At 39.7% G+C, this 16,102-nt stretch overlaps 1 protein-coding gene across 2 annotated transcripts in view; it reads left to right on the top strand.

Moving 5' to 3' along the window:
* SLCO4A1 (solute carrier organic anion transporter family member 4A1) overlaps nt 1–16,102 on the top strand; it is a 75,422-nt gene that overhangs the window by 36,114 nt on the left and 23,206 nt on the right. For both annotated transcript variants that reach the window (XM_056812869.1, XM_001376615.4), the window contains exons 2-5: nt 1,270–2,208; nt 6,187–6,277; nt 12,782–12,903; nt 13,906–14,017. In XM_056812869.1, the coding sequence (XP_056668847.1) occupies nt 1,404–2,208; nt 6,187–6,277; nt 12,782–12,903; nt 13,906–14,017 (1,130 nt within the window). In that variant the 5' untranslated portion in view covers nt 1,270–1,403. The remainder of the gene's footprint in view (nt 1–1,269; nt 2,209–6,186; nt 6,278–12,781; nt 12,904–13,905; nt 14,018–16,102) is intronic.

Here is a 16,102-nt window from a genome sequence, read left to right as displayed (position 1 = left end):
TTTACGCTCCACACCTAAGGAAATAGGTTTTAAAGTTGCTAAGCTGAGTTTATTATACCATATCCCCTTCTGTACTTTCTACTATTCAATTAAACTGGCCTTCTTGCTATTTGTCACATGAAACATTCCATCTCTCATCTCCATTCCTTTTTACAGGATCCCCGCCCCTACCCCATTCCTCCAGTGTGCTCCTTTCTCACCTTGACCTCTTGGAATCCTTAACTCCTTCTAAAGTTTAATTCCTACATGAGGGCTTTCCTGATACCTCTAGCTGCTAGTGTCTCACTCCTACCCCCAACCTGCCTCATCAACCTGTGACAAGACTAATCTTTGTTTTTTATTTTATATATTTTTAATAGACTCATTACATATACATGTTGTCTCCTCAATAGGATGTAAATTCCTTGATGCCAGAGACTTCCATTTTTTTTACTTCATATCACTAGGACCTAGCACAGCACTTACTTAGTCCACTGTAGATGCTTAATAAAAGTCTGTTGATTGACTGACTGACTGTAGTCAGTCTCTCTTCAACTTGCTAGTTGGTCCATGGATAATGTACATGCACAATCTGTCATTGGGACTGAGCCTGAAGACCTTCTAGCTTTGTAGGACTTGTTATAGCTTGTAGCTTTTAAAAGCTCAGAATCATCATCATCATCTTTCATCATGATGAGTCATCAGAAGAAGACTTTACTGGAGGTTCCAGTCAAACACTGCTCTATGCAAATGGATGCTTTTTGAAGATCTATGCTCATTTCCAAGAATAGGAGGGAGTGGGAGGGTAAGGATCTTTCACTAAACTAAATCCATCTTGCTGTGGTTCTTCTTTTCATTAAGGGAATTGGCTTCATGTCCTTACTAGCAGACTGTTTTCAGACTGATATTGAAAAATTAACAGCATATGTTGCCCATTTTCTGTGATTCCAGATACATGGTTTGTCCTTCGGATATGATAAACTGAAGTATCCCATGTTCTATTCCAGCATCAGCTAATTTGAAAGATTTCTTTCCATTGTTTTTCCTTTCTCCGTCTCTCCTATTGTTTCTACCCCAACATACTCAGAAATACCAGCGGGTATGCAACTTTAGGGCAGAGTGGGACTCATCATTTGGCCTAATGGTTTGGCTACAAATTATAGCACTTTAGCATGAAGGGACTTTAGTGAGAGATTTAGGCTTCTGTGGGTCAGGAGATGGGGAATTACTAAAATATGGATCTACATAATGATAAGTTTGGAGTTCACTAACCAAATATTCTTATTGCAGGATGAAGCACATGGATCAGATTCTCGAAACTTAATCACTACAATTATCATCACATTTTCTTTTTTTATTTGAAACTTTGGAAATCAAATCATTTGCAGACTGTTGTGAACACGGAAGGCTAGATTTCCCTGTTGATGGAAATGCCACAAAATTCGAGGGGAGAAAACACCTTCATTTCAACCCAGCCATTTGTCTTTACCAGTGTCCCCACTCCAATTGAGAATGGATCTGGCACAAAAGAGCTATGTCACACACCCTTGAGCAATGGCACTTTACTTTCCAATGCAAACAGCCCTTTAGACTCTTGCATCCAGCCCCTCTGCAATGCCACATCAGGGAAATCTAGTCCTTGCAGTGAAGAAGTCAAGTATGTGTCTGCGGACAGAGAAAACATTGCCTGTGGCTGGGGGGCTTTCGCTCCTGACTGTTTACAGTTTTTCAATACACCCAAAGGAATCCTCTTTTTCCTCTGTATGGCCTCCTTTCTGCAGGGGATGACAGTGAATGGCTTCATCAACACAGTCATCACCTCCATAGAACGTCGCTATGATCTCCACAGTTACCAGAGTGGGCTTATTGCTAGTTCCTATGACATAGCGGCTTGTGCCTGCCTGACCTTTGTCAGCTACTTTGGAGGCACTGGACACAAACCCAGGTGGCTTGGGTGGGGGGTTTTGGTAATGGGCCTTGGCTCCATTGTGTTTGCTTTGCCTCAGTTTACCACTGGTCATTATGAAGTAAACTTCTCAGAAGAGTTTGGAATATGTGGCTCAAATCAAAATGTATCCTGTACAGAAAGGTCCTCAGGCCTGTCCAACTACAGATTTGTCTTTATGCTTGGGCAATTCCTTCATGGGATTGGTGCAACACCACTGTACACTCTGGGAGTGACCTATCTAGATGAAAATGTCAAGTCAAACTACTCTCCAGTCTATATTGGTAAGTATAATGGGTGCTCATGGGTGCAAACCTTTCTTTTGTTTATTCAGTGTTCTTGGTGTTTACAAACACTTCAGCTCTCTTAAAATGGAAAGTGAACTTTTCCCAAACTGCATGCAATGACTATTTGTGTGTGTGTGTGTGTGTGTGTGTGTGTACAACTGATAAAATGTGCTTAGCAGAGACAACGCTGCCAACAAGTCATCATTTTGATTCGATTAAGTAGTAAGTTGGTTCTGATAGCTGTGAAATATACCAGTGAAAGGGACAAAAACAGGCAAGTGACATTTCAGGCATAAAAATTTAACCTCTCTTTGGGTGTGTTGAGGAGATGGACAAGAGTGACATCCTAAATTACGATTCATTATGATTTACAGTATAATAGAAAAAAAATGAGGCAGTTTGATACAGGATTGTGTCCTTTTTAAGGTTTGCAAGTGGATAGGAAAGCACATTGCAAAGTACAGAGGGTTCTTAACCTTTCTGGGTCATGAAACCCCCCCTTTATTTTTAAAATCCCTACTTTCCATCCTGGAATCAATACTGGATGTTGGTTCCAAGGCAGAAGAGGGGCAAGGGCTAGGCAATAATGGGGGTTAAGTGACTGCCCAGGGTCACACAGCTAGGAAGTATCTGAGGTCAGGTTTTAACCCAGGACCTCCTGTCTCTGGGCTGGGCTCTCAGTCCACTGAGCCATCTAGCTGTCCTCCACAAATCCCCTTTAGACTTAAACTTTAGACCTATTCTCAATGTTTTTAAATAATTACAGGAAATGTACAGTATTGATTAGAGGTCAGTGAAGATAAGATATATTTTCCAATCCAAATTCATGGATCCCCTGAAATCTATACATGGACTCTTTGAACCACTAGCCTTGGATTCAAGAAGCCTGACAGTTCAAGTCCTTTCTCTGCTACCAGCTGAGAGACCACAGGCAAGACTTAATATGCTCTTGGTGCCCCAGGCAAGTCTCTATGTTGATACATCGAAGACAATTATTGAGCTGATTCAATATAGATGTTTACATGGGGACTTTCCCAGAATATTTATTTCAAGACTTGTGATTTGATGGGTATAGGGAACTTCCAGGATGATACTCTCTCTACTCACGCAATCCAGAGCAATATGGATTTGTACCTGACAAGTGAGTTCATAGGTGAAACTCCCATCCAGGAAACTTCCTCGAACATTGCAGGTTAGTTTTAAGAAGGTGACTGGGGCATTGAGAATTTAAATGACTTGCCCAAAGTCACCCAACCCATATATATCTCTCAAAAAAAGGGACTTGAACCCAGGTTGTCCTTCCTCTGAGGTTGGCTCTCTATCCTTTATTTCACTTGCCTCTTATCTATATATAAGATTGTATATGTGCGTGTAGCATCCTTAAGAGGCAGTGTGGCATGCATATGCATATACATATATATGGTTATGCTGAAATCAGCTTGTCCTGTAGAGTCAGTTATTAAAATTTCAAAGCAATCATTTTTTGTGTCTCAAAAATTGGCAAAACTTTCAAATTAGGGTTTGATTATTGTTTATTGTTTAGACTTAAGAAAGTAATGGATAAAATTAATAATGCAGATTAAACTTTTAAAATGTGGTATGCATACTTTTTTTTTACAGAGAGCCAATAGTTACACATTTATCAGCACACCCTTTGGTGTGTGTTTGTGTATAAATGAGATTTTTTTCTCTTCATCTCTATTCATAGGTGAGAGCTGCAGAAGCTACTTTTATTTTTTTAATTTTTATTTTTTTAAACCCTTATTTTTGGTCTTAGAATCAATATTAAGTATTGGTTCCAAGGCAGAAGAGCAGGAATAGCTAGGCAATCAGGATTAAGTGACTTGCCCAGGGTCACACAGCTAGGAAGTATCTAAGACCAGAATTGAATCTAGGACCTCCCATCTCCAGGACTGGCTCTCTATCCACTTAGCCACCCAGCTGCCTCAGAAGCTACTTTTATAGGTATGACAGCAAAGGTTTTTCTGACTTGGCATATGAGGAAAATGCATAAAATGTGCCCATGAACTAAGTCCAGTTCTCTCTGTTGCCCTTCTAGACCCCCATAAATATGTAAGTATTAATGAAATGAAAACGCAGAGCATATATTCCAAGCAGCTTTGCAACTTCATCTTTATGGAGAAAGTATTAGCATTGTGTATGTTGGAAGACTCTTGGCATTTCTAACTTCTTTCCAAAGAGTGAACTGAGGATATTATTATCTGAATTTCAAACAGCTGGATTCAGCTTCAGATGAATTGAGTCATTGATACGCCGGATACAGAAGAATCCCAAACTAGCATTTCTATTAGGTTTCTAGTTTACAATGCTCAACTGAGTGACTTAGATAAACTTATTTCGGGGCTAGGTCAGTAGAGAAATTCCTAATTCCATTCAGAAGCAGCAGGCACAAGGTCAACTCATGAGACCAGAGACAAGTGTTAATACTGAACTTTGGCCCTCCCTTCACTGACTGAAATGACTCAATCGTTTTCTTGTGATTTAATGGTCTCACTTGATTGGTGGGTCTATCTGTCTGTCCCTCATCTAGGAGTTAATGCTTATGGCTATTTCATGATTATGCCTCCATGAAGATATTCCTAGACCTATAATTCTGAGGAAAGTGTTGAGATATATATGACCCAGCTTTTCATGGGAAGAATTATAGATTTAGAGATGGAAGAGACCTACAAGGTCATCAAATCCAATGGTCCTCCTTTTATTTATTTATTTTTTAAAACCCTTACCTTCCATCTTGAAGTCAATCCTGTGTATTGGCTCCAAGGCAGAAGCATAGTAAGGGCTAAGCAATGGGGGTTAAGTGACTTGCTCAGGGTCACACAGCTGGGAAGTGTCTGAGGCCAGAGTTGAACCTAGGAACTCCTGTCTCTAGGCCTGGCTCTCAATCCACTGAGCCACCCAGATGTCCCCAATGGTCCTCATTTTAGAGCTGGAGAAACTAAAGCTAAGATAACTTAAGTGACTTACTTTGGGTCACACAAGGAGTATAGGGTATGGCATAGATTTGAACTTAAATCATCAAATTCCAAATCTAGAACTCTTATGCACTGTGCAACTTTCTCCCCCCAATACTGCCCAGGACATTTTCAATGGGGAGAATATTCTAGATGAAATTCATAGCTGATACCAAAGAAACCATTTTGGAAAATATATCTACATATTATTAAAAGCTTTTTTGAAGCTTTAGAGACCATCTGGCTTGACTTGTATCCAAATCTGAATCCCCTCTATTTCCTACCCAACAAGTTTTCATCCAGCCTTTGCTTGAAGACTTTCAGTGAATAGGAATTTACTAACTCTTGAGATACCTTTTGTCATCCATAAAATTAGAGAAGGAAGGATGGAAAGAAGGAAGGAGGGAAGGAAGGAAGGAAAGAAAGAAGGAAGGAAGGAAGGAGAGAGTTATGCCAGGCACTTTAAAAATGTTATCTCACTTGATCCTCACAACAGTCCAGAGAGGTAGGTGCTATTTTAAAGGTAAGGAAACTGAGGTAAACAGAAATTGTTATTTACCTACAGTCACATAGCTAGTAAGAGTATGAGGCCAAATTTGAACTCTAGACCCAGACAACTATTAGCCACACCACCTAGATGCCTCAAGTAGATGATCAATCCCTTCCACATCTAAAAATCTATGAGTCTGACTAGTAGGGCCAAGATTTGGACCCAGTCTCTTGAGATCACATTCATTGCTCTTTCTACTACATTATGTGTGTCAGTTTCTCATCCACTTTTGCCTTCACAAAGCTGTCTTAGTCCTTAAGTAAGAAAAAGACTATACATATCTCAGATATGTCAGACATGTGTCATCTAGAGCTTTAGTGAGGAAGAATTTCTGGAGTTATATTGTGGTGACAACACAGGGCTATCTGGTGCAATCTAGGTAACATTACTCCTTAAGTAAAATATGTGACCCCCCAATTTAACTGATCTTTTTGTTTCTTTATTTAACAGCAATTTTTTATACAGCTGCAATTCTTGGTCCTGCAGCAGGTTATCTGATTGGAGGAGCACTGCTGAACATTTACACAGAAATTGGCAGAACGTAAGTAGCCATAAATTGTTTTGTTCTGTTTGGGTTCAAAGACACATTTAATTCTTAATTATACAGAAGAATCATTTTGGGGGACTGGATCTATTATTTCTTCGTATAGAATTTGTAATAGGTAAATTCCCTCTGCCAATGCAACTTGGCACCTTCTTTGTAATTTATAGCCTTAGGAATTCTCTGGGGACTCTGAAGTTAGATGGCTTGCCCTGAACTACACAGACAGTATGTGTCAAAAGTAGGATTTGAACCCAAGTGTTCCACCCTGAGACCAAATCTTTATTCTTGATGTCACTGCTAATTCTAATGGAATACCATGGTGACTTTTTCTATGTGAAATCAGATTTACTTGTATGCCCTTTGCTGGAAGTGGTTTCCAACCCTAATTATAGTTGTATAGGAGAGTATCTATAGCAGTGTTGGTGAAGTATTGGCATGTGTGCCCAGCTGGCACAGGGGAGCTGCTACATTCCTCCTCTTCACAGCTCTTGAGGGCATTTGAGGATATTTTTTTTGTATGCCCCAGCCCTCCATCCAGCTACCCAAAGCAAGCACTTCCTCCCTCTGCTCTCTGGGGTAATGTGGGGTGGGGAGGGGGGGAAGTGGGGAGCAGTCTCACGGGCGGCTTGAAGTTGCAGTTTGGGCACACAAGCTTAAAAACCTTTGCCAATGTTGATCTAAGGTAACTTGGAATACCACATCCCACAGAAACCTTGGAGTCATAGGACTCTAGAGCTAGTAGGCATCTCAGTGGTCATTTTGTCCAGCTCCTTGAGTCGCAGGCTATTCTATATCCCAGGATGAAGGGATGAATCCTGATCATAAATCTCTCTAGAATTCTCCCTACAGCCATCTCACACATAGGAAAGAAGCAGAGTATTGTGGAAAGAATTAAAAGACATATGTTTTAATACCAGTCCTACCATTTAATATCCTTGTGAGGGGGCAGCTGGATTACTCAGTGGATTGAGAGCCAGGCCTAGAGATGGGAGATCCCAGGTTCAAATCTGGCCTCAGACACTTCCTAACTGTGTGACCGTGGGCAAGTCACTTGACCCCCATTGCCTAGCCCTTACTGCTCTTCTGCTGTGGAACCAATATGCACTATTGATTCCAAGATGGATGGTAAGGTTTTCAATTAAAAAATACATATATATCCTTGTGACCTTGGTCAAGTTACTCTGTGCATTTTGAGTTCCTCATCTGTAAAATTAATCACAGAAATTATTAGTATTAATAATGTTGATTCTCCCAACTGCCATTAACCTCCTTTTCCTTTATGTAAATTCTATTAATAATGTAAATAATAATTTATATTAATAATATACTAACAATGTAATTAATTCAACTAATAAAATAGCAAGCATTTATATGGCACTTGAAAATTTGTAAAGCCATCATTACAAGTGTGCATGTGGGTGTACTGATTTTGTCCTCCAAAAGCTTATAAGATAGATGCTTTTATTATCACTATCTTTCAATTGAGGAAACTGAGTTTGAGATAAGTAAAAAAGGTGATTTATCTAGGGTCACACAGTTTTGAGTGTCTGAATCAGGATTTGAACTCTGGTCTTACTGATTTCAAGTCAAATACTCTATTCCCTGTGCCCCCTAGATGGCTTGATAAAATCAGGGGGTTGAACTAAATGAATCTCTGAGCTTTAGATCTATGATTCTTTGTGTGAATAAGAAAGGGATCTCATCATACTTACTAGGTAAATGCTAAAAGGGGATAGACTGTCAGGGTCACTAAAGTGTTTGGATTCTGGGAGCACCTAATGAGGTCAGAACTGTTTATCAATCATATACCGCAGTGCCCCCAAAAAGCAGCTAGAAAAATTCAGAGCAAGAATGTACAGATCTTGGCAGCTTCAGAGACAATCTAGTCAAATCTGTGGTGGGCTGGTAAATGCTTAATAATTGGTTCTCAAAAAGATGTTTCCATAATACACTTTAAATTTTAATCTACATCATTACCATTTTCTCCATCACTTTCTTAAGTTAGACACCGAACAAAATAATAAATCAAGCCCGGATTTGTAACATTTGCTGATTTCCAAGGTATAAATGCTTACAATGAAAAATCAGTTCTTCAAGAGCCAGGCTGAACTTCTTCAGCTCACTCCTGCCTCAAACCCATACCTAAGTAAGAATCTTCCTTCTGACATAGCCAATATATGGCCCTCTAGTCATCACTTGACCTCCAACAAGGAGAAGAATCCATTTCCTACTAAGTATATTCTACTGTTGGACAGCTCCAATGGTTAGTAGGAAGATTCCTCACATCATGCTTTGCAGCTTCCACTCATTGCTCCCATTCTGTGCTTTGGGGCTGAGCAGGACCGACCAGTCTATACCCTCTTTCATGTGATAGTCCTTCTAATACTTGAGGACAACTCTCCCTTCTACTTTTCTCTAAGTCTAGGTATTTCAATTTCTTTCAGAAGACCCTTATCTGACACAATCTCAATTATCCTTCATTCTCCTGGTTGCCCTTCTCTGGCTGATTTCTAACTAATCAATATTCTTCCTAAAAGTTGACAGCCAGAACTGAATACAATCTCAAGATGTCTGACTAGGGCAGAACAGAGTAGGACTAAAACCTCCGTAATCCAAAATACTATCACTCTTTCCACTTCAGGTCCACAACTGGACACACCTTTTCCCACAAGCATACCTTCCTTCCAGACTTGTCTGTTTCTGTCAATGACACCACTCAATTTCTCAGATTCATAGCTACAGCATTAAACTCCTGACTTTTTGTCCTACAGATCCAGTCAGTTGCCAATTTTTCCCTTACTAATTCCACATCTCACATGTCTAACCCCCTCTCTCTACACTTACAGCCACCACTTTATATCAGGATTCCATCTCCTCTTACCTAGACTCTAGCATACCATTCTGACCTCCATAGAATCTCTCCCTCCTTTCACAGTAAAGCTCAAGTACCACTTTCTACAGGAAACCTTTCCAGATTCCCCCAGAAGCTGTTAACTTTCCTAACCTTAATTGCTTTATAGTTGAAATATATCTTCCATTTATTTTGTATTTATTCTGTCTACCCTCATCTCTTTATTTGTTTTTTCTCAATATATAGCATAAACTTCCTGATTTTTTTTTTGTCTTTTGTTACTTTCTGCCCCAAGATCTTGCATAGTGCCCGGGACATAGTAGCACTTAATAGATGCTTGACTGACTGATTTTCATACAGACAAAGATCTTGTTAACTTTTTTTGGGTGTGTGTGGTATGGCAGCCAGGTGGTATAATGGATAGAGTGCTGAATTCAGGAGTCAAGAAGACCTGAATTCAAATTCTGCCTTACCTTCTAACTATGCAGCCTTGAGCAAATCCATTTACTTCTGTCTGTCTCAGTTTCCTCATCTGAAAAATATTAGTCAGTATGGCTCTTATTTCCTGGAATCAATAAGAGGAAAAATGAGATAATATTTGTAAATGCTAGCTCTTATTTTGCCTACCATCTGATACCATAGACATACTGAGCTTACAGTTCACTAATAGTCTTACATCTTTTTTCAGATAAACTTCTCTAGCCATACCTTCCCTAATTTTTTAAAGCTTTCTTTGAATGCAAACAAAGCACATGCTGTTTGCCAAGGAGTTCTAGTTTTACAAATTATGTTCTCTTTTGTAGTTACAAAACAGGTAATGACTAACCTTCACAGTTGTTTTCCAGGGCTCACAAGGAAGAAAGACTTGTGGTAGCACTTTATGAATGGGAGCCAGAGGATTAAATGCTTTCCCAGTGGTGGTACTGAGACACAATCTGAGAGTTCTTTGGAAAGAGATATTCTACTGATAAAACCATTTTTAGTAGGCAATTGATATTCCATTTTTTTTACTTCAAATTGAAATTTCATTTTCTTTTGCATTCTTCTCTTGTTGACTAGAGGTCTTGTTCTTATCTGGGGGGAGGGGGAAAGAAGGAAGGACAGGAGGATGGGCATTCTTAATAGCAACAAGGCAAAATGAGAGGCAGCATGACATGGTAGTTAAAAATCAGCTTTGAAATCAGGAAGACCTGGATTCAAATCCTGCCTTTGATATCTACTTTGTGACCCTGGGTAAATCATTCAACATTAGGTTACTCTCTTAGGTCATTCATTACAGATACTGATATTTAATTATCAGTTGGTCAATAAGAATCAGCTGGGTTGCCACAGCAGGGCTTCCTCATTCTGTAAAACCCAAAAGGTGTGTGTTGTGAGAAGTACTGTGGATTTGGTACATAGCCTCTTTTCATAAAGATTGAAATTTTCCTTAGATGGATTTTGTTGTTGCCATTTGCGATTATCAAACTTCATTCGTTTTCAGTGAATTGCTAACATTTTCCCTCATTCTATCTTCTTTTCCCAAGCTGACTTAGTTGGATTTGGTTTCTATTTCTGAGCTTCATTTCAGACATTTCCACACCTTGAAATGTTTCCACAGATGGACTTCCCTGTCCTTGGTCTTTATAAAGCTTTACAGCTGTTACAAATTCCGATATCTTGCTACATATTGAAGAATAGGTGTATCAAATGTTGCTATTATTGTATGCACCAAAAATGCATGGTGGATGCCTCACAAAAGCCTTGCTGTAACTGGAATTTCATTTCTCCTTTTTGCTTTTTTGCATTTGTCAGGAAACAGTAAAATTGGAGGCATTATAGCAATGTTCCTTGCCCAGGAAGCTTGAAGAAGCCTTCAAAACTATGCAAGATATGCCCACATCCTGTCCATGTTGGATGATTTCTTTCTTCTCCAGAAGTTTTCTAGTCTGCTGTAGAGCCCCTCTCATTACCATTTTAGGGAATTACAGCAGAGTGGTTGTGTGTAATCACAGCCTGGGATGTTTGAGGAGTGTATAGCAAATGATTCCTAAAATCCTTTCTAACTTAAAAGATCTGGTGCCCTGTGTACTTACTCTCCTTCAGTTTTCCTTTTCTGTAAAGACCTGGAGTTCTCCTACTATCTTAACTTAGCTCAGAGTAGAAAGCCAATGTGGGGGTCCTTGCCAGCTCAGAGTCTGGACATAGAGGCATTGTGGTATAGTGAATAGAGTTAGACTCAGATTCAGGAGGACCAGAATTCAAATCCTTCTTGTGACACTTACTAGCTGTATAATATCTAGAGTAACTTAATCTCTCTGGCCCTCAGTTTCTCTATCTGTAAAATGAAGAAGTTAGATAAGATGTCCTCTAAAGTCCCTCCCAGATCTAATTATGATCTGCTGATTAGTTTCTATAGCAGACTAAATTGCCAATTAGATAAAAATTCCTCCAAATAATTTTCTTCTTCTTTACATTGTCAGTTTGAAAACAAAAAAAATTTTTTTTCATTTTATGTTGCAACTAAATTAGTGAAGATCCTTTTGCTGCAAGCTTCCAGCTGGTTCTAGTTGAACCTCTCTGCTCCAACTCAGAAAATTTTATGAGGCCCAAGATATGCAATCTGTTCATCTCATTTGAACTGTTTTAGTTTTAATGACTGGTGGATAGAATATGCTGCATTTGCTCATCCATGGAACGCCTGCTGATCCTAGACCTCAAAATAGGAAGCCTGTTATCTGTGGGCCCCATTATGATTGTTTTGGAGAGAGATCAACTTACTATAGTTCCTCACACTAATCCTTAGAACTATCAGCACATTGACTAGAAAAGCATGGTGCCCAGATTCATCATTAGGGTTGCTTGAGAGGCTACATGATGTAGTGGAAAGAGTGAAAGCCCTGAGTTTGAAACCCAATTCTTAGATCCCTTACTAGATGTGTGACCTTGGGCAAAGCCTGGACTGCTCCATGCTATGCCACTGCACATAACCCCCTCTTTTCCAAGATCCCTTTATGAAGAATCTTTTCTCCATTTGAATATAAGCTCCTTGGGTACAGGGACAATCTTATCTTACTTGCTTTTATTGGTATTCCAGAACTTAGCACCATGCCCAAAATATAGTAAATGTTTGCTAATCTTCCTACATATCTCCAACTTATCTTTCCTCTGTTTGAATTTCCTCATCTATAAAATGGGGATAAAGTTACTTATATAAGCTACCTCACAGGGTTGTAAAAGGGGCTTCATAAGCTATTATCACAAAGGGCAGTGGGATGCCACTCAAAGAACAATGATTTGGGATTCAATAGACCTGTGCTCATATTCCACCTCGACTGTTTTCTACCAATGTGATCTTAGAGAAGTTCGTTAACCATTCCAGGCCTCAGTTTCCCTCTCTGTAAAATAAGGGGATTGGATTAGATGGCTTCGATGGTCCCTTCCAAGCATAGGTCTATGTTCCACAGGCATCATAGGAGTGAGAGCAGCTGTTATTTTTACATCAGAATCAAGAGCATATTTATCAGTTCCATATAATGACCTAGAATAATCAGATCCCATTAGAAGAATATATGAAGAAGGGACACGGATCTAAGGTAAGCCCATTTCTGTCTGGATTTATGGTCAACAGAGATTTGAGACATCAACTTCTTTTTCTCCACCTCTCTCAGGACTGAACTAACTACCGAAAACCCTCTGTGGGTTGGAGCCTGGTGGATTGGGTTCCTGGGGGCTGGAGCATCTGCCTTCCTCATCTCTATTCCCATCCTTGGCTATCCTCGTCAACTGCCAGGTAGGGTCTTCCTTTTCCCACTCTTTCTCAGGTAATAAGGCATCTCTGGGTAGCAATAAGAATTCTGTTTAGGGACAGGCAGCTCACACTTTTGATCTTACCTTCCCCTTTGCCATTGGAACAATGGGTCTCTAAAAGCCTTTTAAGTCTCATTTTTAACATGATTGTTCTGGATTAGTCGAGTGTATAAAGGAGACTGAGCTGAGCTGCCAGAGTTGAATACTTTAGGTCAAGACAGAAAAGACAAACAGCTACTAATTGTGCACAAAGGGAACCCAAACATTTGTCACTTCTGATTATCCTCTGTTTTCCAAATTAGCAGACCCCAGGGCTGTTCTTCCACTTTATGGAAAACTGATTTATGAGTACATGCAAATAAGGAAGAAAATACAGTTGTGACTGTGGAATTTGCTTCTGGTTAAAACATTTTCTTTCCTCCATGCCCTAATCTGCAAACTGCCCATCTGACCTCTATCTCCTTTTCTCATTCATCAGACAGGCACCCCCTGGTGGCTGCTGGACACACATGGGAATAAATCTTTCCTCCTACAGACACCCTTCTCCAAAAAAATCCACATTTTCTGGCATTTTGCCCCTAAAATTCTACTGTGGAAGCTCTACTGTCTCTAAAGAGTCTGAGGAGCACCTCAAAGGTGATGAATTGAGGGAACATTAGACCTTGCAAAAATCTTATCCAACCTTAATTTCCATCGTCCTGTCTTCCTTGTCTCATAGTGAGATGTGTGAAAATTCCAAATCAACAAATATTGGCAAGGCCTTGTGCCTTCAAGTCACCCAGTTGTGACCATCCTATAACCATAGGCCCCATGTTCATGGGAAGGGGATAGAGCAGTTTGGGGCATTCAGGTAGGATTTTTCAAGAGAGGTGTTACAAATGTAACTTGCCTGACTGAGCATATGGGTATTCTCAGTCATTTGACTTACAGGTTACTTTCCATTCTTTTCATTTGCCTTTAAATTTTTCTTTTCATCTTCTTCCAGGATCACAGCGCTATGTGGTAATGAGGGTATCTGAAACTCATCAGTTAAAGGATGGGAGCCATAAGACAGCATCTAATCCAGACTTTGGGAAAACGGTCAAAGATCTGCCTCTGTAAGGACCTGTCTCATCACCCTTCTGAAATCACTGCTGCTGATGACCTTGTTACTTGTAACCAACTTTTATTATAACTGTGCCTTTCCTTGCCTGATTCTCCTCACCCCTCAGGGACTGAAGTTTTTATTATATTTCCCATGATTCTCTTCCTGGAAAAGAATTTATTTTTATATCTTAGAGATATATTAGAGACAGGTTAAATGATTTTTGAAAAGTTACATAATGAACAAATGATGGCTTTCTAAGCCCTTTCTTATAGTCCTTGTTTCAAAGAAGCATCTTTTGATTCTCAGGTTAGGAAATTGGAAAAACTTTAGGGCTAGAATCCCCTTTATTGAACCACTATCATAACAAATGAGCTTTGCCCTTAAAGAAAGGTTTGGGGTCCTCAGTGGACAGCTTATCTTTATTACAATCTGTCTGGGCACCAGGTGCTAGTTAAATGTGTCTGGCCCTGTTTAGCGGCCTTACTGTTGTCACTGTTAAGAGTCTCTCCATGTGCTTGGCATCTGGCAGCCCCCCATCCCCAGTGGTCCTTTATACTCACAAATCAGATCTCAGTCACATAAATGGAATCATGAGAAATTAGTTACCAAATTAGCTTCCTCTAAATCAGAAACAGGGAAGAATACCAGCAGGATTCACCAGCACTGAGATGATGCAATTTGACCCTCAAAGGAAATCTCTAAGGATTATGAGTTTCAAATGATTCCAGCAAACTGAATTCTATGCTGACTCTGTCCGGTGCACAGCAGGATGATGTCAGACTCATACCATTATTTCAAGGGGCATTTAAAGGATTTATAGCAAGAAAACATTGTCTTCCTCCCATTTCTTTCTCATTTGTCTCCCCATCTGTTGGACATGAAGGGCATTTCTTGTTATTTTCTTTTTGTTTCCAAATATTCATTTCTCGGCGTTTCATGTCATGGTGATTCATTCCCTTCTCCCTCCAACTTTTGGTTTGATTTGATCCTGTGCCATCTTCCTTCAGTTTCATGCATTGTCTCTGGTCACTCCTACAATGACAATTTTGTTTAGAATGTGATTTTGAGTGAACCTCAGATGGTGCCCCTGACCTCCTTTTAGACGCTTTGGAGGTGGAATTTAGTTTCAAAGAATCCGGCAGCTCTTAGAAGCATTCTCACTCTCCCCACTGAATCCATTAGTAATAATTGGACACATTAGGCCTGGATAAGGCACTGTTCACTGTGGGAATTGATTACAACCTCTACATGGGGCTAACGGATGTTGTTAGGGCTTCTACTCTGTTTTTACTGTTAGACAGGAAGGATAAGAATAAATATCAGGTCCAGAATGATCTATTTCTGTAAAGACTCTTATTGTCTCCCTATGGCCTTTCTTCTCAGTTCTACTTGTGACTGACACAAGAGTGAAATAGAAAACAAAAATCCAATAAGCCTAAAGGAGCTCCAGATCATCAAATTCTTGTTAGGACTAAATTATTTTTTTTCTTTGCCTTTGCAAATAATTTCAGAATATCAAGAACACTATCATTTTAAGAAGTAGCCATATTAATATCATTGTTCTGTTAAGCAGGATAGAGCAAAGCATGGCTTGGCCTCTGCCTCCAGGTGAAACGTAACAGGATTACATGGAAGGTGCTATACATTATACACTCCACAAGTATAAGATAAAGAAAGGCGTGCATAGCTAAACAACCATGGGGGTGAGGTGGGAGGAAAGGGGAAGAAATCTACAGGTTTTAGTGGATGACAAATTAAATAGAAATTGTAAAAATGAGACATAATAGACCCAAAGCTAGAGCCATCATAGACTGCATTAAGAGATAGGAAATTTCCTTTTGTATACCTGACCTTGGTCATACAGCATCAGAAGAACTGCATTCAATTCCATGGGGCCACACTTCAGGAAGAGCATTGACAAACTGAAAAGTATCCAAAGAGGAAGGAGGGGGAGAGAGGGGGAACAACCAAAAGGAGAAGAAAATCATTGCATATAAAGATTAAGGGAAGGAACTGGTGATGTTTACCAGCCCAAGAATCGAATCCTGGCTGATAGGGTATGTGAGAGAGAAAATTTGTTATGGGTTAAGTGGAT

Source organism: Monodelphis domestica, chromosome 1, assembly GCF_027887165.1.
Source record: "Monodelphis domestica isolate mMonDom1 chromosome 1, mMonDom1.pri, whole genome shotgun sequence".
In the NCBI taxonomy this organism is placed as follows: domain Eukaryota; kingdom Metazoa; phylum Chordata; class Mammalia; order Didelphimorphia; family Didelphidae; genus Monodelphis; species Monodelphis domestica.
The sequence above is the reverse complement of the archived record's forward strand: the minus strand, read 5'-3'. Positions and strand labels throughout refer to the sequence as shown.